A 24,968-nucleotide genomic window follows, 5' to 3' on the forward strand; every position below is an offset into this window, starting at 1 on the left:
CAGATATTTCTCTGTCCTCTTTTCTTCTCCTGTGAGAACTCACATAGGCCCTTTGTGATTGTCCCACAACTCACTGATGCTCTGTTCCTTTGTTTTTTTTTTTCAATCTTTTTTCTATTAGTGTTACATGTTTGGATAGTTTCTGTTGTGTCTTCAAGTTCACTAATGTTTGCATCTATGGTGTCTAATCTGCTGTTAAACTCATTCTGTGTATTCTTAATCTTAAGCATTGTGTTTTTCATCTTTTTTATATTTTCCATGTCTTTCCTTAGTGTGCTTATGTTTTAATCTACCATGTTGAACATATGGACTATAATTATAAGAATATTTCATGTCCTTGCCTACTAATTCTATCATTTGTGTCATTTCTGTGTTGTTTTTGACCTGCTGATTTTTCTCCTCATAATGGGTCATATTTTCTTGCTGCTTCTGTGTGCCTGGTAATTTTCTATTCAATGCTAGGCATTGTGAATTTTACCTTTTCGGGTACTGGCTATTCCTGTACTTTATAAATATTCTTGAGCTTTGTTCTGGCATATAATTAAATTACTGAAAAACAATTTGGTCCTTTCGAGGCATTCCTTTAAGCTTTATAAGGGCAGGCCAAAGCATTCTTGTCTAGGACTGACATTTTTCCCCACTATTGAGATAATACCATTCATAGTACTCTGACCAATGCCCTATGCATTACAAGGTTTTCCACTCTGACTGATGAAAAAAGGAACTACTCTCAGGCTGCGTAACTCCAAGAATTGTTTCCTCTGCTCCATCAGGTGCTTTCTTTTCACACACGTACTGATCAGCATGCAGAGAAAGACGTGGGGGGGAGGGGGTGCTCTGAGAATGTCCAGAGCTCACAGTCCCTCCCTATGCGGCTCTCTGCTATTATTCTTCCCTGCAAACTCTGGCCACTTCGGCCTCCCCAAACTTCCACCTCTATTTCCTCAACTCAAGTAGACCACTAGGTTTTCTTGGGCTCCCTCCCCCTGCACTGCAAATTAGAAATTTTTCAGGCAGCAAGCTGCAGCAATTTGGAGCTAGCCTTGTTGGTTTTCCATCCATCAGGAATCATTGTCCTGCCCTGCTTTCTGCCTCATATCTGTTATTCCTGGTTTTGTATATTTTTTCCAGTTTTCCAGTTGTGTAAGGCAGGAGGGTGAATCTTGTCCTTGTGACTCCATTTGGATGGAAGCACCAGTGTCATCTTCATCATTTTTAGGACTTTGAGTTTTTCTCTGAGTGCAGTGGGAAACCATGGGAGGATTTTGAGTGACTTTATCTGACACACATTTCATAGTTCAATATTAAGAGGGCTTGGCCCTCTTAGTATTAAGAGGGGTTGCCACACCCTGAGCCCTCTAATTCCTGCCAGCCCTGTCTGTCACACCAACACTTGCTGGGAAACAAGGCCCCACCAGGCCCACAGGTGATGCTGCCCACTCAACTGTGTCCCTTGGGCCTCCAGACCCTTGCCCTCCTCCCAGGATTCAGTCAGTCTATTAAACAGAAGGGTGGGTGCATGGAAAAATGTTGCCAAGCCTGATCCAGACCAAGGGGGCTCTCGGCGTCTACTGCACCTGCATCCATGAACGCACACAAGGGCACCCAGATGCATACACCCAGGAACCCCTTTTCCATTTCAGAATCTCCTCCCACATCTCTGAATCCACAAAGAACCAGTCTTATATAAAAGTTTCTCAGAATTCTGCCCACAGGGACAGACGGATGCACCCCACCACCATCCTGCTCTGCAAGTCACAGAGCAGCCAGGCCGCCCTGGTACCCAAGGAGCACAAGACATTCATGGAGAAAGCCTACAGCTCAGGTGACCACTGGCCCCAGGACTCAGGCAGGGCAGTCAGGTTCCAGCAGACCCCCTCAGTCTCTCCACCCAAAGAAGTCCTGGGGACGAGGGCCAGAGGAAGTCCACTCTCTGGGGGGACCTTTGGGTGTCAAGAAGTGTGGACATAGTGCAGCTTTCAGCAGAGACTCCTGCCCATCCTCCTTGGCCTCTTCATGTCTCCTGAGGCACCATCCAAAATGCCTTCTCTCACCCGTCACCCTCCACTCCAACACCTTTCACACCTTAGAACCTCAGCTTACCCCTGGCCCTCTCACTGGAATGCTTTTCCCCTCATTCAAACGATGGCTTGCCCTCATCCTTCTAGGCCAAGTTAAAGTGCCACCTCCTCTGAGAAGACAGTCCCAACTCTCCACCTTAGTCAGGATTTATCACCCCTCCCCTCTCTGTGTGCCCAGGGCCTTTTATACAACTCCCCCAGAGAACTAAAGTCCACCAATACTGGGTAGGGCTCCCTTGGGCTGGAGGCTCCTTCACAACAGAGCTGGGCCTTGACTCCCCTTTCAGCCATACACACAGCCCTATGACCACACAGTGAATGAATATCATTGAATTTTGGGTGACTGGATGGAGGATGAAAGGCTGAATGAATGAATAGATGGAGGGACGGAGGGATGGATGATTAACTTGTGAATAGATGGGTGGATGGATGGATGAATGGATGGATGGGTAGATGGATTTTTAAATGGACGAAGAGTGGGTAGATGATGAATAGATGAATTTATGAGTGGATGGGTAGACGGATACGTTTATTAATGGATGGATTGATGGATGAGCTTAAGGATGTGCAAGCAGGTGGATGGAGAGGTGGGTGATAGATGAATGGGTCAATGGATGCATGAAAAGGAGGATGAATCAATGAATGGATGGAAATATGCATGGGTGAACAAAGATGCATTCCCTGCTTGCTTTTTTGCTTCTCATCCTACCTTGAACCCCGGAAGGACTGACAGAACAGTCTGGAGGCCCAGGATTTCCCAATGTGTTCAGTTCCCAGTCCTCCCTTTCCGATCACTGTTTCCCATTCCCAGCCCTACCCCTTCCCTGCCCACCCAGCCCTGTTATGTGACAATGTGACATTCCCACAGCACACCAATCCTCACACTTTCTTGCCATCTGCTTTAACCATCTGCTTCAAGATGCTCCGGGACCTGAATAGTTCAGACACCCTCCACCTGAAGTACATTATCAAGAAAATCAAGAACGGGGCTTCCCTAGTGGCGCAGTGGTTGAGAGTCCGCCTGCCAATGCAGGGGACACGGGTTCGTGCCCCGGTCCAGGAGGAACCCACAGGCTGCGGAGCGGCTGGGCCCGTGAGCCATGGCCGCTGAGCCTGTGCGTCCAGAGCCTGTGCTCTGCAACAAGAGAGGCCACAGCAGTGAGGGGCCCTCATACTGCAAAAAAAAAAAAAAAAAGGAAAAAAAAAAGAAAATCAAGAACGTGCCTCACAGGGACCCCAACCTGGTGCTGGAAACCATCATGACTACTTTGTAGACAACCTGGAGGTGGGAGCTGCTCGGGCCATTCAGGGCAGTCGTGGGGAGCAGAGGGAAGGGCTGGATCCCAAAGGGGGATCAAACCTTGGTTCCTCCAGACAGCAGCGCCATGATTTGGGGCAAGTCAATCTCATGTGTCCAATGAGCCAAGGGGGAAGGGAGGAAAGCGGACGAGTACGTGCGCACCATCCTCTAAACAGTCTCTCTATAAGATTATTATGTTCCCCAGAGATGAGGAAACTGAGGCTTAGGGTAGGGAAATGATTTGCCTAAAGTCACAGGGGATGGATGGTTGGGTAGATGACTGGGGGAAAGCTCTGTCTGGCTTTTTAATGAATGAGTGAATAAAAGAATGAATGGAGGGGCTTCCCTTGTGGCGCTGTGGTTAAGAATCCTCCTGCCAGTGCAGGAGACACGGGTTCAAGCCCTGGTCCGGGAAGATCCCACGTGCCGCGGAGCCAACTAAGCCCGTGCGCCACAACTACTGAGCCTGCGCTCTTGAGCCCATGAGCCACAACTACTGAGCCCATGTGCCACAACTACTGAAGCCTGCATGCCCTAGAGCGTGTGCTCCACAACAAGAGAAGCCACCGCAATGAGAAGCCCGCGCACCACAACGAAGAGTAGCCCCCGCTCACCTCAACTAGAGAAAGCCCGCGCGCAGCAACAAAGACCCAATGCAGACAAAAATAAATAAATAAAACAAATAAATAATTTTTTTAATTTATAAATGATATAACAATTTCATAGGATGATCAAACAGCATCCCAGGGACCAGCATCACGTGGGGAGAGACCAGAGACCCCCTCACTTTCACATGCCACCAAATGCAGGGCTAGGGTTTGCATAGACAGGGCAAGTGGGAACTGTAAGCCAGGCAGGAGGTACAGCATGAGCAAAGGCTCAGAAGCAAGAAGAATGACGATGGGTCCCTGGACCAGTAAGAGGACCAGGGATGTTGACAGACACGTGTAGTTCTGAGCCCTGAGATTGGTCCTGATCTTCACCTGACAGCTGCGTATGTTGGGCTTCCTCAGTCTCAGTTTCCTATTGAAAAACCGGGTTGACGGTAGCCATCCTGCCCACCAAACCAGACCACTCTTCCTTTCTGCCTGCACCCGGGAGCTGGATGAGGGCTTCCGGGACGTGGCCAGCAATGTGCTGGTGGCCATCTGCAGGCACTGGTGGCGGCTGGTGGCCCAGCACCTGGAGACCAAGTTCCTGTCGGGCGTCTTCCCACACCACAGCCTCCTCTACGTGATGGGCATCCTGACCTCTAATGGTATGTCCTGTGCTCAGGGCCTGGGCTTTGCCACCCTCTGTCCCCAGGCCAGCAGGGGGAGGGGGAGGTCATGAGGAGGGAGCAGGAGGGGGCGTGCAGGGCTGCTGATCCATGGGACACATGCAGGCTGTGCACCAGTGAAGCATCCCCGTGCCAGAGGGCCCTGGACTATGGCCCGAGCACTCCCACAGCCCACCTCCCCTCAGCCAGCCCGGGCCACTTCACGACTCCCAGGGTAGGCCACCAGCGGCTAGCCGAGCTGCCCCATCCCCATTAGCCCGTGCTCCCTCTGCCAGCAGTTCGACAACAGGTCTGGACAGAATCGGGATGGAGCGAGGAGGCCCAGGAGGCAGCCCTGCCCTGCCACGTGGTCCTCTCCCCGGATCACCGGCCAACGGGGAGGCCAAGCTCACAGAGGCTGTGCGACGGGCCTGGCTCACCCAGCCGCACCTCCTGGGCCTGTGGGGTCCAGGTCTCTGTGTCTCCTCAGCAGCCGCTGCCTCTGAGCCACTGGAAGGACCGCCTGGATAGCGGGGGTCTCTGAGAACCCCCAGAGAGGACTTACAGGGAAGGGTCTTGCCAGGATGAGGCTCAGCTAATGCAAGACAGCAAACACTGAGCGCCTGTCATGTGCCCGGCTCTGCCCTCAGGAGCTTGCAGCCTCGCCAGGCAGGCACACACCAACTCTCATCCCTCACTCATTCATCCAGAGGCCATGCTTGGGAGTGTGGACTCTTGGCTCAGCTCTGCACCCCGTGCCTGGGACTGGCAGGCTGGGTGGAGGTCCCTCTTTGCCTTGGGTGACCTCTGAAACCCCCAGGGCCATCCCTGAAGCAGCCGCTCCCTCTGAGGTTGGGTTTCCAAAGTTCCGTAAAAGCTTTGCAGCCTCCCAATGTGCCCCTCTCTCAGCCTTGTTTTCCCACCCTTGAGGGGACCCAAGTACATCCCAAGCAACCATGCCCAGAGGGAACCCTCCATTTACCATTGGTGAGCCTGAGGTCCAGAGAGGGAACATGAGCTACCTGAGGTCACACAGCAAGGGCGGCAGGGCCACAACTCCAGCCCAGCTTTCTGGACCCTGAGCCCAAGTCCGGCTCACCATCCTCCGAGCTCACCTCCCCGATGGAGCTAGAATGGGCCGAGGCAGGATATCAGTCGTGTCCAAGGGACAGGGGAGATGGAGCCCGAGACCCGGCTCTTGCCGTGGACATCGGGTCTGGCCTCCAGTGACCCGCCCTCCCTCCCACAGAGGAGCTCTTCAAGGAGGGAGAGAAAGCTTGCTGGGAAGAGCAGCTGGCCCAGGTAGGGAGGGAGCTCTGCCACGGGGCCTTCTGCTGGGATGATGGGGGATGGGAGACACCCGGGGAGCAGGCAGCAAACCAATGTGGGTGGGCACCCGCTCAGCCCTGGGAGGAGGGAGGAGATCAGGGAGGGAGGGGGAGGGAGGGGACTTGACCACAGTCATGGGACTGGTCCCTGTGGAGTTGGGATTTGAACCTTGGTCTCTAGGCACCTGGCACAGAGTAAGTGTCCTTCCCACCCATACTGGGGGCTGGATCTGTGACTGAGGGGCCCAGAGAGGATGCAGAGGCCAGATCTGAGACCAAGGGAGGAAGGAAGAGGCCGGTGTGGACTGAAGTTGCCACAGCCAAGGATGGGTGTCATGCTGGTCCATCTCTGACCACACACCACGTGAAGGGTTTGTGTGGCCGGGAAAAGGGACATGGGGCCCTGGCAGACCTGGGTTTAAGTCCAGATTCAACCAATCACAGCTGCGTGTCAGGTGACCTACTTTGCCTCTCCGTACCTTAGTTTCCTCGTCTGTCAAATGGGGGTACAAGTACCAATCTCAAATGTCCATTGTGAGATGACAAGAGAGAGTCCGTGTAGTGTTTGGCACTGTGCCTGACGGACAGGAAGCCCTCACTCCCTACATTAGTTGTTATTATCATATAGTAGCAGCAGAATAGTAGTAATTAAATGGCATTTAGTGGAAATAACGCCAGCAGCAGCAGCAATACAAGTCATTAATAGAAAAATAAGACAGAAAATCGCAAGGACATAGAAGACTGGAACAACGTAATTAACCAAATTGATCTAATGGACGTTCCTTTCAAATGTAAATAGAACATTCACCAAGATAGAGCGTTTGCTGGGCCATATATCAAGTTTCAATAAATTTAAAAGGACTGAAATCAAACAGAGTACATTCTCTGCCCAGAACATCAATTAGAGGACAATAGCAAAAATACATCTGGAAAAATTCCAAATATTTGGAAGTTAGACAACACTCTTTTAAATAATCCATAGGTCAAAGAAGAAATCACAAAGGAAATTAGAAAATACTTTGAACTGAATGATAAGTAAAACACAAAATGAAAATTTGAAAATCTGTGGGGTACAACAAAAAACAATGCTTAGAAGAAATTTATATTTTTAATGCCTATATTAGAAAAGAAAAAAGTGTATAAAATCTATTTTCTAAACCTCCATTTTAAGAAACTATCCCCAAAAGTGCAAATTAAGCCCAAAGTAAGTAGAGGGAAGAAAACAATAAAAAGCAGAGTAAAAATCAAAGAAATTTTTTAAATGGACAAGCAGTAGAGAGTGAATAAAACCAAAAGTAGGTTATTCAAAAAGATTGATAAAATGATAAGCTCCTTGATAGGCTGATCAAGAAAATAAAAAGTATTCAATATCAGAAAAGAAAGAATATCACTGCACATCCTTTAAACATGGAATGGTAATAAAATATGATTCCAATAAATTAGGCAATTTAGATTGAATAGACTAATTCCTTAGAAAACACAAACTACCAAACTGACGCAAGAAGAAACAGAAAGTCTGAGAAGTCCTGTATCAAAGAAATCGGAATCATATTTTATAAACCTTCCCACAAAGAAAACTCCAGGCCCAGATACTTTGCTGGTTAATTTTCTATCACAAGTTAAGGCAGAAGTAATACCAATTCTATCCAAATTCTCTCAGAAAATAGAGGAAGAAGAAGCACTTCCAAAATGTTTTCATGAGGCCAGCACAACTCTGACACCAAAGCCAAAGACATTACAACAAAACTACATACCAATATCCTTCATGAAGATGGACTCAACAGTCGTAAACAAAAGATGAGCAAAACAAATCCAGCAATATACAAAAAGTCCACACATGTTCAGCAACCTGGAATTTCTCGGATCCCAGTCCTCTGGGGCTTTTAACGGCGGCTTCGTTAACAGGCACGATTAATGAAATCACTGGCCACTGGTGATTAAAGTCAATCTCTAGCCCCTCTCCCCTCTCTGAAAGTTGAGGAATGAATAAAAGTTCCAACCCTCTAACCATGACTGGTTCCCCTAGCAACTTGCCCCCATCCTGTGGTTACCTAAGGGCTTTCCAAAAGTGGAACCGGGCTTGTTATGAACAACAAAAGACACCTTTACTGCTCTAATCACTTAGGAAAGGGTTTTAGAAGTTCTGTGCCAGAGGAAAATAGAGATGAAGACCAAATATATATTTTTACTATAAATCACAATACCACAAAGAGAAAGGCTCTCAACAAAGTAGGAATAGGAGGAAACTGACATCTATGAAAACCCTACAACTAACATACCTAGTGACAAATAAATGAACACCTTCCTGCTAAGATCAGAATAAGGCAAAGATGTCCACTCTCTCCACTTCTGGTCAACGTTTCACTGAAGTCCTAACCAGCGCCGTAAGATAAGAGGAACAGGAACACAGACACAGATTGCGATGGAAAATGTAAAACCATCTTTCTTTGCAGACAACATAATTGCATACACAGAAAATCTCACAAAGTTTTTTTTTAATGCTAGAACTATTAATTACTAATAATTGAATTTAGCTAGATCTCAGGATACAAAATCAATATGCAAATGTCAATTGAATTTCTATATACTAACAACAAATAATTGGAAAGTAAGGTTTAAAAACACAATGACAAAAAAAATACACAATGACACAGCCACGTGAAAAACATAAAAGACTCAGATAAATTTAACAAAATATGTGCAAGATCTTTACAAACATTGCAAAAAGAAATTAAAGAAAACCTAAATAAATGGAGCTATATGATCATGGATAACAGGAGTCAATAATGTTAAGATGTCAATTCTCCCAAAAGTGATTTATAGATTCAATGCAATGCCAATCAAAATCTCAACTAACTTTATTATAGAATTAAACATAATCTATAAGTTAAAATTTTATATGGAAATTTCAAAGGACCTAGAATAGCCAAAACAATCTTGAAAAAGAACAAAGTTAGAAGAATTACACTACCTGATTTCAAGATTTCCTATATAGCTATAGTCTACAAGACAGTGAGAAATGACAGAGATTAAACAAATAAATCGATGGAACAGAATAGAAACTCCAATATAAAACCACACTTATATGGTCGATTAATTTTTTTTACAATGGTACCAAAGCAATTCAATGGGGAGTCTTTTGAACAAATGGTTCTACAACAATTGCGTATCTAGGGGGAAAAAAGAACTTTAATGCCCGTCTCTAACCATTCACGAATATTAATTTGAGATGGACCCAAGGCCTAAATATAAAAAAACGAAAACATTTCTAGAAGAAAACACAGGAGACAATCTTGCCAACCTTGGGGTAGGTAAATATTTCTTAGGACCCAGAAAGCACTTATCATAAAAAGAAAAAAAAATAGATTAATTGGATTTCATCTAAATTAAAGCTTCTGCTCATCAAACAATACTATGAGGAAAGTGAAAAAAGGGAAACCACAGACATGGAGAAAATATTAACAAGACATATATCTGACAAGGGACTGTATTCAGAATAAATGAAGAACTCTTACAAAATCAGGGAGAAAAAGACAAACAGACCAATTGCAAAAGTGAACAAAAGATTTAAATAGGTATTCACAAAGGAAGGCATATGAATGACCAAAAGCCAAAGAAACAACAGTCAACATCTTGAATCCTCAGGAAAATGTCAATTAAAACCCGGGAGCTGCCACTACCCACCCAGGACAGAGCTCAAAGGAAAGAGAAAGCCTCTACCAAATGCTGGTGGGGAAACACACACTGCTGGTGGGATGGTGAAACATCCTTGGAAAATCAACATTGTCTTATACAGTTATGACTCACCAGTTCCACTTTTAGGTATTAACCCCAGAGGCATGAAACATTCGTACACAAAATTACACATACAAACATGTTCCCGGCAGCCTTATTCATAAGAGCCTCAAACTGGAAACAACCTGTACTAGGCAGACTCATTCCCTCCCAAAGATCCACCTGAGGAAACTAGAGAAAGAAGAGCGAGTTAAACTGAAACCAAGAGCGAGTTAAACCAAGAGTGAGTTAAACTGAATTGGGAGATTGGGATTGACATATATACACATATGTATAAAATAGCTAACTAATAAGAACCTGCTGTATAAAAAATAAATTAATTTAATTAAATTTTTTTTTAAAAACTGAAACCAAGCAGCAGAAATGAAACAATAAAATTCAGAGCAGAAATAGAGAAGTGAACCTGAGAATGCATGCAAAAATGTGGACAAGGACTTCCCTGGTGGCACAGTGGTTAAGAATCCGCCTGCCAATGCAGGAGACATGGGTTCGAGCGCCCTGGTCTGGGAAGATCCCACATGCCGCGGAGCAACTAAGCCCGTGTGCCACAACTACTGAGCCTGCACTCTAGAGCCCACGAGCCACAACTACTGAGCCCGTGTGCTGCAACCACTAAGCCCACACGCCTAGAGCCCGTGCTCTGCAACAAGAGAAGCCACTGCAATGAGAAGCCCACACACCGCAAGGAAGAGTAGCCCCCTCTCGCTGTAACTAGAGAAAGCCTGCACACAACAACAAAGACCCAGTGCAGCCAAAAATAAAATTGATTAATTAATTTAAAAAGAAATGAATCCTTTAAAAAAAATACGGACAAATTTCAATTTTACTGAGTGAAAAAAATACCAGACACAGAAAAGTACACACAGCATGATTCCAATTGTTATGAAATTCTAGAAGTAAAAGTAACCTATGGTGAACTAAATTAAATCAGTTTTGTAGGGATGGGGATTAACTAGGAAGGAGCATGAGAGAGCTTTCCGGGGTGGTGGGAAATGGTGTAGCTCTTGATGGGATGAGACATATGGGTCTGTACATTTGTCAAAATTCATTGCACTACGCACTAAAGATATGTGTGTTTCACTGTAAGTTAAACGTACCTCGATTTTAAAAATATTTAAAACTTCAAAAAAATTTAACTTTGGAAACAGACATGCTTCAAATTTCAAAAAATTTCAGGTTTTTTTAAAGGAATATGGTTTTGTTTTTGGCTGTGCCATGCTGCGTGTGGGATTCTACTTCCCAGACCAGGGATTAAACCCGTGTCCCCTGCATTGGGAGCACAGAGTGTTAACCACTAGACTGCCAGGGATGTCTCTAAGTATTTTTTTAATGCTGCTCAATTGTTGCCTTGCTTTGTTTTTGAAAAGTCTGATGAAAAAAAAAAATTTTTTTTTGCCTTTGTAAGTTATTTGATCTTTTTGTCTGGAGACCTTGGAACTTTTTTCTTTATCTTTGAAATATAACAATTTTACTAAGAAATGTCTCAGAATTGATCATTCTGTGTTAATTTTCCCAGGTACCTGGTGAGTCTTTTGAATATGTAGATTTAAGTCTTTTGATGTTATTGTTTCTGGAAAGTTCTCCAGGTTGTAATTTTTTTCTTCCAGTTTTATTGAGATATAATTGGACATACAGCACTGGATAAGTTTAAGGTGTACAGCATAATGATTTGACTTACATAGATCATGAAATGATGACCACAGTAAGTTTAGTGAGCATCCACCATGGCATATAGGTACAAAATAAAAGAAAAAAATTTTTTTTCCCTTGTGATGAAAACTCAGGATTCACTCTCTTGACAATTTTCATATATAACATGCAGCAGTGTTCATTCTATTAATCATGGAGTACATGACAACCCTAGTACTTCTTTATCTTATGACTGAAAGTTTGTACCTTTTGACCACCTCCATCTAATTCCCCCTCCCCCAACCCCTACCTCCGGTAGCCACAAATCTGGTCTCTCTTTCTATGAGTTTGTTGTTTATTTGTTTTGAAGGATAATTGACCTGCAACACTGTTAGTTCCTGGTGCACAACATAGTGATTCTATATTTCTATACATTTCAAAACGATCACCATGATAAGTCTAGTTACCATCTGTCACCACACAAAAATATTACATTATTATTGACTATATTCCCAGCACTGTGTATTTCATCCCTGTGATTTAGTTATTTTGTAACTGGACGTTTATACCTCTTAATCTCCCTCACCTCTTGGTTATAGTTTTAAATATTAGTTCTGCTCCATTGTTGTTTTTCTTCTTCAGAGACTCCAGTAATTCAAATGCTAGCCTTTCCTTGCCTGTCTTCCATTTCTCCTACTTTCTCTGTGACCCTTTTTACTTCTCTTAAATTCATTTTTGTCGTCTTGGTGGTCTTTCTACTTTTCCTCAATGCCCCTTTCTAATTTTCATTTGAGTCTTCTCTCTCTTGAGCACCTTGAATTCTTTTTTTCACTTCTGAATTCAATCAACTCTCTTTTCCTTTCTTATTAGAGGCTTTTTTATTTTTGGTCCTCTTTGAATTTATAATTCAAGGTGGTTTTTCATATCTTTAAAGGCTTGCTTGAGTATATTGGTCTGCATGTGGGGTGTTGTCTTACACTTTTATCTGAATCATGGTTGTTTTTCAGGGGAGGAATTTTCTCATTGGATGTGTGCTTTTTTTTTTTTTTTTTTTTTTTTGCGGTACGCGGGCCTCTCACTGTTGTGGCCTCTTCCGTTGCAGAGCACAGGCTCCAGTCGTGCAGGCTCAGCGGCCATGGCTCACGGGCCCAGCCGCTCCGCGGCATGTGGGATCTTCCCGGGCCGGGGCACGAACCCGTCTCCCCTGCATCAGGGGGCGGACTCTCAACCACTGTGCCACCAGGGAAGCCCTGGATGTGTGCTTTTAGGGGTTTTTGCAGTAACTCTATGGATCTATTAATTTTTCTCCTGTTTATATACAACACTATTAGAGTGTTTTGTAGAATTTCAAGTTCAATGGCACCCTCTTCTGTCAGTATACCAAAGTCCAGGTAACTTAGCAGATTTTTAGTTTTGGTGGTAGGTGAAAGGGTTATGTATCCTCCAGTTTGGGAGGTCCTTTTTCTCTTGTAGGACCTTAAATTTTTCCTTTTTGTGCCTTTACCTTTCACCAACCAATTTCAAAGGGTACATCTTTCTTTTTTGCCCTTTTTTTCTCCCCAAAGCTGTGTGTGTTGAAGGCCACCCTTCAAATGAACATTCTTTTCAGTCCCTTTCCTGTGGTCAGTGCTCTGGTTTAGTTGGTGTCTTTCTTCTTTATTGTTTCATATTTTCAGACTTAAGATGGACCTTGTCTTCCTGAAGGTGATTTAGATCAACTCTGAGCCCTGTTGCCAGGTCCTGTCTTCTCTCCTCTCCGTAGTTTCTCTCATCCTCCTTTTATCTGCCACAGAGTCTCATGGTGGAGCAGGGGTGGGGTGGGAGTGTGAGAGACTGCAGGCTGGGGCTGGCATAGTTCTCTTCTGCTTATACTGTGTTGAAGTCTGGGTGTTCTCTGAGGTCACATTGTGTGGTTTTACTTTTCTCTTCTTGTTGCTGTGTTGTTTTTCAAGGAAATTTTGAGGGGGGGGAGGGGGGGACCCAGGCAGCCACCGTTGTCCTCAGCTGCCCAGGTCTCTAGTTCAGTTTTATCTGTATTGGAATTCATATCTTATTTCCTCAGTTCTAAGAAGCACATTTTTCACATGTCAACATCTATGAAGTAGGAGCACATTTTTCATTGATGGTGCCTTACACCTGGATCGATGTAGGGGTCTCAGTCACCTGGGGGCACTCTCATCCTGAGACCACTTCAAAGTTAAAAGTCTCTGCTGGAGGGTGCTTGGTGGGGGGCACAATGGTGGTGCGATTCAGACCCCAAAGTAGGTTTTGTGGTTTGGATTCTCAGGAGCACCATCTTCCTCCCCCACACTGTGCTGAGTGAGCACGGGTTTTCTTGCTGTGCTTTCTGCAAGGCAGGGGTTTTATTTCCTTTTGTTTTGCTTGATCACATTTACACTGTACACACAGCCCTTGGGGTCCAACCTTTTTGGTGGGGCCCCTATTAGACTCCCATCTTGGATAACTTTTCTTTCTTAGCAGCGCATGAAATAATTGTGGCGTGTCCTAAAATAAAAACAGAATTGTGTGATATGAGCCCTTCCAGTATTCTTTCGTTATCTGGCTTTTTCCCTCAACATCTGTGCTTAAGACGCCTCCCAATATGTTACATATAGTTGGAGTTCATTCATTTTGGTTGCCGTGTAGTATCCCATCCTATGAACACCAGTTACCCTTCTTACTATGGATGGACATTTGGGTTTAGGTCTGTGGTTAACGCTGCTGTGAATTTGCTCATACATGTGCTCTGAGGCACATCTGCATTCAATTTCCATAGTGTAGGCATGGCACCAACACGAACATATATGATGCAAAATGTTTCTAAAGTGCTTAAACCACCTCTCATTCCCACAGTATTTTTTTAAGAGTTCCTGTTGCTCCACATCTTCACGAACACTTAACAGCAACTTTCTAGTCAACCATCAAAATTTTAGCCAATCTTGTGGGTAGTGTTAATCATATTTCCATGTTAATGTTCACTTTGCTGATTAAATAATGAGGTTGTACATCTTTTCATGCCCTTTTTGGCCATTGGAACGGCATCTTTGGTGATCCCTGTTCAAGTATCCTGCACATTTTTCTGTTGGGTTGTCCCTCTTTTTCTTATCGATTTCTAGGAATTCTTTACATACAGTAATCTGGATACAAGGTCTCAGTTGATTTTATGCTAAATATCTTCTTCCACTTTGCAGCTTTCCTTTCGCTCCCTTACTAGGTCCTTTGATGAAAAGGAGTTCCAAGTTCCATCATTCATTCTCAGACATTACCTTATAAAAATCCTAGAGTTTGGGCTTCCCTGGTGGTGCAGTGGTTGAGAGTCTGCCTGCCGATGCAGGGGACACGGGTTCGGGCCCCGGTCCGGGAAAATCCCACATGCCGCGGAGCGGCTGGGCCCGTGAGCCATGGCCGCTGAGCCTGCGCGTCCGGAGCCTGTGCTCTGCAACGAGAGAGGCCGCAACAGTGAGAAGCCCGCGTACCGCAAAAAAAAAAAAAAAAAAAAAAAAAAAAATCCTAGAGTTTGCCTTTCTCATTCAGCTCTCCAACCACCCACATCATGGAGATGTGAATCGGGCTCCAGTTTCTTCTAAACGTCCATCATCCTTTATCGAGTGCCCCACCCTGTTCCTGCAGCTCTGGGTGCTTGCTTCCTGCAGTCAAGGGTTGTGTGCTGAGGGACTTCCCTGGTGGCACAGTGGTTAAGAATTCGCCTGCCAATGCAGGAGACATGGGTTCGAGCCCTGGTCCAGGAAGATCCCACATGCCGCGGAGCAACTAAACCCGTGCACCACTACTGAGCCCACGAGCCACAACTAGAGAAAGCCCACACGCAGCAACGAAGACCCAATGCAACCACAAATAAACATAAAATAATAAATAATTTTTTAAAAAAAGAAGAGCTGTGTGCTAGGGACCTGCCTTTGGGCTCTCCCTGCTCGGCACTGCTCTGTTTGTCTGTGCCTAGGCCAACACCCCAGGTTCTCATTCCTACAACTTTATATTAATTCACCTCCCCTGAGCCAAAAAGGCCTCCCCCTCCTCCTGCCACAAGACTGTCGTGGCCATTCTTGGCCCTTTGCATTTCTACATAACTTTTAGAATCATTGCCCAGCTTCCTCGTTTTCTCTTTTTCCTCTTTTACCCTTGGGCAACTGCTTTTACTGCACTGGCCCTCAAAGCTGGACTAGGAGTAATCCTTGGTTTGTCACACTCATCCATCACAGCTCTATGCATGGCCTGCTTTAATTTAGTTCTTTACTTACAGCAAGGATTCTTCTCAGTAATCGAATGCACACTTGTGAAGCTGTCACCCATACAAAAGCCAGGGCCCTAGTTATGGACTACGTCTAAGTACAGGGCTGCCCACTGTCACTGCTTCCATCCCCCTGGCTCATCCACCCAAGGGTCTTCATTCTTTTGCTTTCTTTTTATATAGTGTGATTGCATCTAAACATATTCTTTAAAACATTTTATTTATAGTTTCAATAATTTTATATAAAGAGTAGCATGCTGCATGTAGTCTTTGGAGACCTTTTTTCACCAGCCTGATATTAATGTAGATTTTTAGGTTTTTTTTTGTTTGTTTATTTTTTATTTATTTATGGCTGCGTTGGGTCTTCATTGCTGCGCACGGACTTTTCTCTAGTTGTGGTGAGCGGAGGCTACTCTTCGTTCCAGTGGCTTCTCATTGCAGTGGTTTCTTTTGTTGCAGAGCACGGACTCTAGGCGCGCGGGCTTCAGTAGTTGTGGCACGCGGGCTCTAGAGCAGAGGCTCAGTAGTTTCGGCGCACAGGCTTAGTTGCTCTGCGGCATGTGGGATCTTCCCGGACCAGGGCTTGAACCCGTGTCCCCTGCATTGGCAGGCGGATTCTCAACCACTGCACCACCAGGGAAGCCCAGATTTTTAGATCTTGATTGTCTATTCTAATCTAAATCTAGTAACACCAGTTTTCCTTTCTTTAGTATTGCATTGTATGTCTCTTTCCATTTTTTTAAATAGACTTTTCTTTTTTTGGAGCTGTTTTAGGTTTGCAGAAAAATTAAGCAGAAAGTGCAAAGTTCCATCTACTTCCCTCCCCTGCCAGCCTCCTTTCTTGGTAACGTCTTGCCTTAGTGTGGTATGTTTCTTACAATTGATGAGCCAATATTGATATATTATTATTAACTAAAGTCTATAGTTGACATTACAGTTCACTCTTGGGGGTGTACGTTCTATGGATTTGGACACATGTACAGTGAGCGACAAGCATTCATTGTTATAGCCTCACACAGAAGAGTTGCACTGCCCCCAAACCCCCTGTGCTCCGGCTATTCATCCCTCCCTCCCACTAAACCCCTGGCAACCACTGATCTTTTGAGTGTCTACATGGTTTTCCCTTTTCCAGAATGTCATAGAGCTGGAATCATACCGTATGTAGCCTTTTCAGGTTGGCTTCTGTCACTTTCTGACATGCTTTCAGGTTCCTCTGTGTCTTCATGGCAACCACTCTCACTCCTAGGAGCTCTTTCTCTTTCTTATTTCTTTTTTTTGGGAGGGGCGGTGGGGTGAAATGATCACCATAGTAAGTCTAGTTAACAATCATCATCATTCATAGTTACAGATTTTTCATCCTTGTGGCGAGCTATTCTCTTAGCAAGTTGCAAATACACAATACAGCGTTAACAGCTATGGTCGCCGTGCGCACATTACGTCCCCAGGACTTACTTCTTTTATACCTGGAAGTCTGTACCTTTTGACCCTCTTCACCATTTCGCTTACCTCTGACCCCTCACCTCTAGCCACCACCAGCATGTTCTCTGTAGATATGAGCTGAGTTTTGGTTTGTTTGGTTTGGGTTTTGTTTTCATTTTGGATTCCACATGTAAGCAAGATCATGTGGTATTTATCTTCCTCTGTCTGACCTATTCCACTAAACCTAATGCCCTCAAGGTCCGTCGATGTTGTCTCAAATGTCAAGATTTCCTTCTTTCTTATGGCTGAAAAATATTTCATTTTATATATATGTATATATACATATGCCACATCTTCTTTATCCATTCATGTGCTGATGGGCAATTAGGTTGTTTCCATATCTTGGCAACTGTAAATAATGCTGCTATGAACATGGAGATGCATATACCTTTTCAAGTTAGTGTTTTCGCATTTTTCAGATAAATTCCCAGAAGAGGGATTGCTGGATCACATGGTGGTTCACTTTTTAGTATTTGGATGAACCTTCATACTGTTTTCCATAATGGCTGCACCAATTTACATTCCCGCCAACAGCGTACAAGGGTTCCCTTTTCTCCACATCCTTCTCAACACTTGTTAGCTCTTGTCATTTTGATAATAGGTGTGAGATAATACCTCACTGTGGTTTTGATTTGCATTTTCCTGATGGTGAGCGATGCTGAGCACCTTTTCACGTACCTGTTGGCCACCTGTATGTCTTCCTTAGAAAAATGTCTATTCAGATCCTCTGCCCATTTTTTAATCGGATTGTGTGGGGAGTTTTTGTTTGTTTTTGCTATTGAGTTGTGTGCGTTTCAAGTATTTTGAATATTAACCCCTTTTCTTGAATATGACTTGCAAATATTCTCTCCAATTCACTAGGTCGCCTTTTCATTTTGTACATGGTTTCCTTTGCTGTGCAGAAGCTTTTCAGTCTGATGTTGTCCCGCTTGTTGATTTGCTTTTGCTGCCTTTGTTTTTGGTGTCAGATCCAAAAAATGACTGCCAAGGCTGACCTCAAGGAGCTTACTGCCTAGGTTTTCTTCTAGGAGTTTTATGGTTTCAGGTCTTATTCAAGTCTTTAATCCATTTCGAGTTAATTTTTGTGTGTGCTGTAAGAGAGAGGTCCAGTTGCATTCTTTCGTACGTGGCTGCCCAGTTTTCCCAGCACCATTTGTTGCAGAGACTGTCCTTTCCCCGTTGCATGTTCTTGGCTCCTTTGTTGTAAATCAATTGACCACGTCTGCGTGGGCTTATTTCCGGGCTGGGAACACTTTCCTGACTTGGCTCCCGGAGCCCACCCTCGCCTGGCTCCTCCTCCCCGCAGCCCAGCCGCTCCTGCGCAGCCTCCTGGCTGCTTCCTCCTGTGCCCCTGGCTTCTTAACTCAGGGGCCACAGGGCTGAGCCTCAGGCCCCATCTTCACTTACACTCCCTGCCCTGGTGGCCACTTCCGTCCCCCTGGTTTAAGTATCACCTAAGCCCAGGCGCCTCCCGAGTGTTCACCCTGGCCAGATGCACGGGAGTGTCTAATGGGCGTCCACTTGCCACGTCCAGGCCACCCCCTGACCCTGCCCTGCACCTGTTCGTCTTGCCAGCTCCTGTGTCAGACATGGCGATTCATCCTCCAGCTTCAGGCCAAAGCTCTCGGTGTCGCCTTGGCTCTCTTCTTCACCCCACAGCCCATCCTCTGGGAAGCCCTGCGGTCCACCTGCCTCCATCTCCCCCAGCCGCCAACACCACCACCCTAGTTAGGACATAACGAGCTCTCTCTGCGCGTCCTGGCCCGTTTCCAGCTCCTCCGTCCCAGCAGCCAGAGTGGTCCTTTAAAACTAGGTCGGATCATGTATCTTCTCCACTCCAAACATTCCAGTGGCCCCCACGTCATTCAAAGTCAAAGCCAGAACCTTTACGGCACCCAACAAGTCGTGACGTTGCCCCACGACCTCACTGTCCTCCTGCCCTCCACTGCTCAGGCCACGCCGCCCACACGGGCCCTGAACACACCACGCAGGCCACCGTCTCAGAGCTGCAGCCTCTCCCAATGCTCTCAGGTCTCCGCAGGCACCCCCTTCTTAGTGGAGGCCTCCTGACTGCCCTGCTTACAATGGAGGACACCCAGGTGTGTCCTCCTGCTGTGCTCCCTCCTGCCGTGCCCCCTCCCGCCCTGCTTGACGCACATGGGGTAGGGTCTGACGCACCGTTGTTTACTGCCGAAGTCAAACCCTAGGGGGGTCACGCCCAGGATTCTTACTGGTTCTGTCTCTGCTCAGTACCCTGGGACGTTGCCTGACCGTGACGGTGCCCAGCACAGAGGTGCCGACACCCACAGGGAGTAGAATAGAAGCCTCAGCCCTCTGTGCAACCTCGCCCCTGGGGAGCCATCTCACCTAAGCCCCTTGAGGCAGCTTTGCCCTTGAGAGGTGAAGTGACTTGGGCAAGGTCACCCAGCCAGCACGGGGCAGAGCATGGATTTGAGTCCAGGCCCTTCTCACTGCAAAGGCGCCACTCCTTCTAGGTGGGCGGTGACCTCACTCTGGAATCTCCCAGAGTCCTCTGAGCCCACTCAGCCAGGGTCAGATGGGACTGGGGTGGCCTCCCCAGCGCTCAAGGGCAGCCCTCCTGGGATATCTCTGAAAGCTGGGGGTTGCAGCTCATCAAACCCCCCAACTATGCCCTCCCCACCCACACCCCATCATTCCAGGGTCCCTCCTGCCCCTCCAGCCCCTTCCATCCAGCACTCAGGCCCAAAGACACCTAGCACAGAAAACAAGAGGGCCGTCATGGCCCCTGACACTGGAGAGCCCCGGTGCCCCCTGCCTCGCCCAGCCTTACAGGGCCATGCGTCCCCCCCCAACCAGGCAGAAAGGCCATGGGACTAGGCAGGCCTGACCTCCTGTACCATCTCCCCGTTACGAGGCAGGGCCCTGATCAGAGCACATCCTGTCTCCAGTCCTCAGTTTCCTCATGTGCAAAATGGGCACAAGGACACTGAAAAGCTCTGCACACACCAGTGATGGCCCCTAAGTTGACCCAGGTTGGTGCCAGGGGAGCTGGACCCCAGCAAACCCAGGCTTAGGAGGAAGCAGCCACGGCAGGTTTCCAGGAGGAAGTGACTGTAGGGCGAGCCCTAAAAGCTGAGCGGGAATAGGCCAGGTGAGGAGGCCAGAGGCAGGAGAGGAGGGAAGGCAGGCGGGCCCTGGAGGTCAGAGGGAAGGCAGGCGGGGCCCTGGAGGTCAGAGGGCAGGGGCAGAGGGCGATGGCTTTGGGCACCAGCTGGACTTGCCCTGACAGTACTTGGGAGCCATGGAGGGTGACAGACAGAGTCTGCAGCTGGGGTAAGAGGGGCCTGATAGAGGGGACACCCAGAAACACGGACCGGGGCCGCTGGCCCAACCGCTGCCGCATCCCCCGGGCCACACTGCTGTCCAGGCCCCGCCCCTCGTGCCCCTCCCCCACCTCAATATGCTCTTATCCACCCCTCACCCACCTGTCCTGCCAGGGTTCAGCTCAGGACCCAGCCTGGCCTCCTCCCCTGGCCTCCACTCCAGACCCCTGAGGCCCTGGGCATGGCGGCCCGCTGCTGTGACCCAGCCTGGCCAGGCCAGAGTTTCAGCACTGCCCTCACGGCCACCCTTTGCCCACAGCCATGCCTTCCAGCTGTGGAGGGCCCTGGGGGCCAAGCGGCCGTGAGCTGCCTGGTGCTGGCCAAGCTGCTAGCCTGGGTGCTGGAGCGGCCCCTACCCACCAGGACCAGTGACGGCAGCCCCCGGCCCACGGAGAAGGCCTACCTGCGCTCCATGGCCGTGAGTCTCTCTGCCAACACCCTCAGACGCTGTCCCCAGCTGCCTTCTTGTGTGCGTTCAGCCAGACATGGGCGTGGGGCACCCACCGTGTGCCCGGTCCCGGCGGACGGGGAGCCCCATATCCAGGCTTCAGAAGAAACCCACCCTGCCCAGCCTGGCCTGGCAGAGGGGTCCTCCGAGGTTGCCCAGCCGGGGACTGACCACACAGGCCCTGGGTCCAGGCCCGGCTCCCTACTTCCTGGTCGAGGGCTCTGGACCACGCCCTCCAGGTTCAGGCACGAGAAAGGGCGTGGAGAGATCCATGAACCCCTGCCCCCATACTTGGGTTCTGGAGGTTGTCCATTCTGGAGGAATCTTAGAGGCTGCCTCTGGTAGCTCCCACCCTCCTGTAGGAACCCCCCCTACCGCCCACCCCGCAGCTTTCTGCACAAGCCCAGGCCCTGCTTGCACAGCCCCAGGAACAGGGAGCTCACTTGCTAACTCGCCACACCTGCCCCTGGGCTGCACTCTGAAGGGGCGGCAGCTGTGCCCCAGCCCTGTTTTATTCCAGGCTAAGAACCCACCTCCACCCCAAAAGCCCCCTGAGCAGTGAGCATGCAGCCATCCCCCACCACTCAGAGCACCCTGGACAAGCGGCCGCCCCCAGCAGAGGGGTGTGACAGCTGAACCCGGTGGCAGCAGGAAGCCCCACCCTGTCTCCGGGCCTGGCCGACCGTCAGCCCTGCTCCTTGATGCCCCCAGCCCCCGGGCCCTCCCTGTAGGAGACCACACTCAGCATGGGGTCAGCAGGGTGGCCTTCCCTGGGTCCCGCCGCGCCCCAAGCCCCTGCCTTCCCCTTGTCGTGGCTCCGCAGTGCTGGCCCCTGACCCTGAGAACATTCTGGACCAAATGCCCCTCTGGGCACGGGAGACCCCGGGGCTGCTGTCTGGTAGCTCTGCCTTCTGGGCCACGTGTCCCCTCAACATTCGTTCATGGGCACCTGTTGTGTGCCAGCCTCTGTGCTGGGGATACTGTGAGAAGCAAAGCCCATGGGGCTGAGGGGCCTGACACGAGGCAGTGGCAGCGCAGAGGGCAGAGTGGACGGGGCTTGTGGGATGGAGGACCCAGGCCTGCAGGGAGGGCAGCAGGAGAGGGGAGGCATGGAGGGTCCAGAGAGAGAGCCGGGCCCTGAGGGAGGGACGTCTCGGGCAAGGACTTGGCTGTGGTCCTGGAGGCTGTGGGCAGGCACAGGGAGGCGAGGTTGGACGTGGGTTTTGTCAGAAGGTTAATCCGCAGGCCTGGACCCCAGACCCCTTGAGCGTCCCCTGCTGCCCCGACAGGCCATGAACACGCTGCACGAGCTGCAGTTCGCCCGAGAGTTCAAGAAGGCCGTGCAGGAGGCTTACCCCAAACTCTTCCTGGCCCTCCTCACCCAGATGCACTACATTTTGGAGCTGAACCTGCCCAAGGAGCCCCAGCCTGGCCAGGAGGCCCAGGAGGCAGCCGTGCCCAGCACCCAGAGGTAAGGCCCAGACCCCTGGGCAGAGACGGTGTACTGGCTTCCCAGGGCTGAGTGACAGAGTTCCACACCAGGCAGCTTAGAGCAGCAGGCCTTTATTCTTGTGCAGTGCCGGAGCCCGGGGGTCTGAAATCCAGGGTTGGCAGGGCCGTGCTCCTCTGAAACCTGCGGGGGAGGGTCCTTCCTGCCTCCTTGGTGTTCCTTGGCTTGTAGATGCATCACTCTCATTTCTGCCTCCGTCTTCACTGTGTGTTTCTGTGTCTAAATTTCCCTCTTCTTTTTTTTTTTTTTAAGAGTGAGCAGTGTGTTGTATACAACAAGTGCTCTTTGTTTTTTTTTTTGGCTGTGTTGTGTCTTTGTTGCTGTGCGCGGGCTTTCCCTAGTTGCGGCAAGCGGGGGCTACTCTTGGTTGTGGTGCACGGGCTTCTCATTGCAGTGGCTTCCCTTGTTGCGGAGCACGGGCTCTAGGCACATGGGCTTCAGCAGTTGTGGCTCGCGGGCTCAGTAGTTGTGGCTCGCCAGCTCTAGAGCGCAGGCTCAGTAGCTGTGGCGCACGGGCTTAGTTGCTCCGTGACATGTGGGATCTTCCCAGACCAGGGCTTGAACCCATGTCCCCTGCATTGGCAGGCGGATTCTTAACCACTGCGCCACGGGGGAAGTCCCTCCCTCTTCTTATAAGGACACCAGTAATGATGAAGTAGGGCCACCCTAATGACCTTGTCTTAACTTGATTCCATCTGTAAAGACCTAGCTTCCAAATGAGGTCACATTCTCAGGTACCCGGGGTTAGGACTTCGACAGCTTCTGGGGACACAGTTGAATCCCCAACAGACATGATTCCAAACACCAGCTGTGGCCAGCGCAGAGGGTGGGCGTGTGTCACGCTTCCTTGTGACCATAGGTGCCTGGCAGCAGAGACACCCCATGACAGCTGACACACGGGGACTCCAGGTGGCCACATGGGACACCACATCTTACCCAAGTGTGGTCCTTCCAGGGATTCTGTGAGACGAATGTTGTCTTCCCCCTTTGACGGATGAGGAAACTGAGGCTCAGAGAGGGTCAGAGGCTTCCTCTGAGCCACACAGAATGTCCGTGCATTGCTGAACTAGAGCCCATAGAATGGCAGGGGTGCCTGCCCAGCCACCACTCGGCCCCTGCAGGCAGACGCCCTCCAGGTTCCCTTGCACAGGGCGCGGGACCCTGGCACGTTTTCGCTCTGATGCGGTGGACAGTTGTCAGCCTCCCCCCATCCCACTCCTGACCAGTGTGGACTGGACCCATGTGGGAGGGTCATGGCCCGGGCTGGCAGGCTTGCCTTCCCTCTGCACTGGGGCATATCTTGAGAAATCCATTAAGCGAGTCTTTAAAAGCCTCGGGGCGACCTCTTTCCATTTGTTGGTATTATGATGAGCTTCACACAAGCTGTCAGTTTTAACAGCTCTCCCCAAGACACTCACTGAAAAAAACTGTCACTTCTCTCATATTGCTTCTGAATTCGAATGTGCACCAAGTTCCTTTTTTATTCAAATCAACCATGCAAAATGCATGAATCTGCCCTAATAAGCTATTAAAACGTTCTCCTCCCAGAAACAGGAGGGTTAGGAGAAAGCTACGATGAACTGCCTGGTCCATCAGCTTCCCTCCCCCGCCCCATAAGGTCCAGCCTCCCCTTCTCCCCCTTACCACCCCCCCACTGCCCTCCACCCCTAAGTCAGGTCAGGCCTCCAGAACCCTCCCTGCTTCCTCCCTCTTTCACTCTGAGAAGGGCCCAACCCTTCCGGTGGCCCACTGGTCCTTCCTCATCTGGGTGCCTGTCTCCTCCAGGACCTCAGTTCCTGCCACAAGCCCCCACCATCCATGCACACCCTCTGCTCCAGCCTCAGCATCTTCCTGCCGCTTCTCAAACCCAGCACACTCCTGCCTCAGGACCTTTGCAGCTGCTGCGCCCTCTTCCTGGGATGCTCTTCCCCCCGTAGCCTCACCTCCTGTGGTCTCCCAACCATCTTCTCTAACAGCAGCCCTCCTCCCTCCCTGCTGTGTTCTCCCCCAGCCCATCCCAGCTACAGCTGTCATCTGTGCCCCATATAATGGGGGCTCCAGGGAGCAGAGACATATGTCTGTCTCACACAGGGCTCCCCCACTGAGCAGGATGGCTCCCAGTGAGGTCACTGGGAGCACCAGGGGGCCTTCTGCTCAGGCTCAGCTGTGTTGAGATGCTCCAGCAGCCTCAGCCCTCCCCTCTCCCACCTCGCAGGTCCTGGCTTTTCTCTGGGCAGGTCCTCCCGGAAGAGAAGGGCAGGGTCCCAGCAACCACAGAACAGACTCCCATCCTGGGCATGTCCATTGGCTCTAATTGGCCCAGCTTAGTTCACAGGCCCACCCCTGAACCAACTGCCTTGGCCACAGGGGCATGTGGGGCTCTGACTGACCAGGTCTGTCTCCCACACCTTTCCTGGAGCTGGGATGGGACCTGGGCCCCTTGCCCAGAGGACAACTGCGATGCTGATACCACCCCAAGGGGCCCGAGAGCACAGCAGGCCAATCAGCAGTGATGTCCGCCAGCCA

General features: G+C 49.0%; 1 protein-coding gene across 1 annotated transcript in view; it reads left to right on the top strand.

Moving 5' to 3' along the window:
- Window positions 1-1,527: 1,527 nt before the first annotated feature.
- LOC309791823 (maestro heat-like repeat family member 5) overlaps window positions 1,528-24,968 on the top strand; it is a gene marked incomplete at both ends in the record, with an annotated part of 35,710 nt that continues 12,269 nt past the window's right edge. The window contains 10 exon segments of the mRNA XM_082600926.1: window positions 1,528-1,825; window positions 2,987-3,089; window positions 3,313-3,335; window positions 3,338-3,366; window positions 4,372-4,639; window positions 5,889-5,941; window positions 18,695-18,846; window positions 20,744-20,784; window positions 20,787-20,902; window positions 22,222-22,403. Of these exon segments, the coding sequence (XP_082457052.1) occupies window positions 1,528-1,825; window positions 2,987-3,089; window positions 3,313-3,335; window positions 3,338-3,366; window positions 4,372-4,639; window positions 5,889-5,941; window positions 18,695-18,846; window positions 20,744-20,784; window positions 20,787-20,902; window positions 22,222-22,403 (1,265 nt within the window).

The sequence above is a fragment of the Mesoplodon mirus genome (genome assembly GCF_964341445.2).
Source record: "Mesoplodon mirus genome assembly, chromosome: 16".
NCBI classification, from domain to species: domain Eukaryota; kingdom Metazoa; phylum Chordata; class Mammalia; order Artiodactyla; family Ziphiidae; genus Mesoplodon; species Mesoplodon mirus.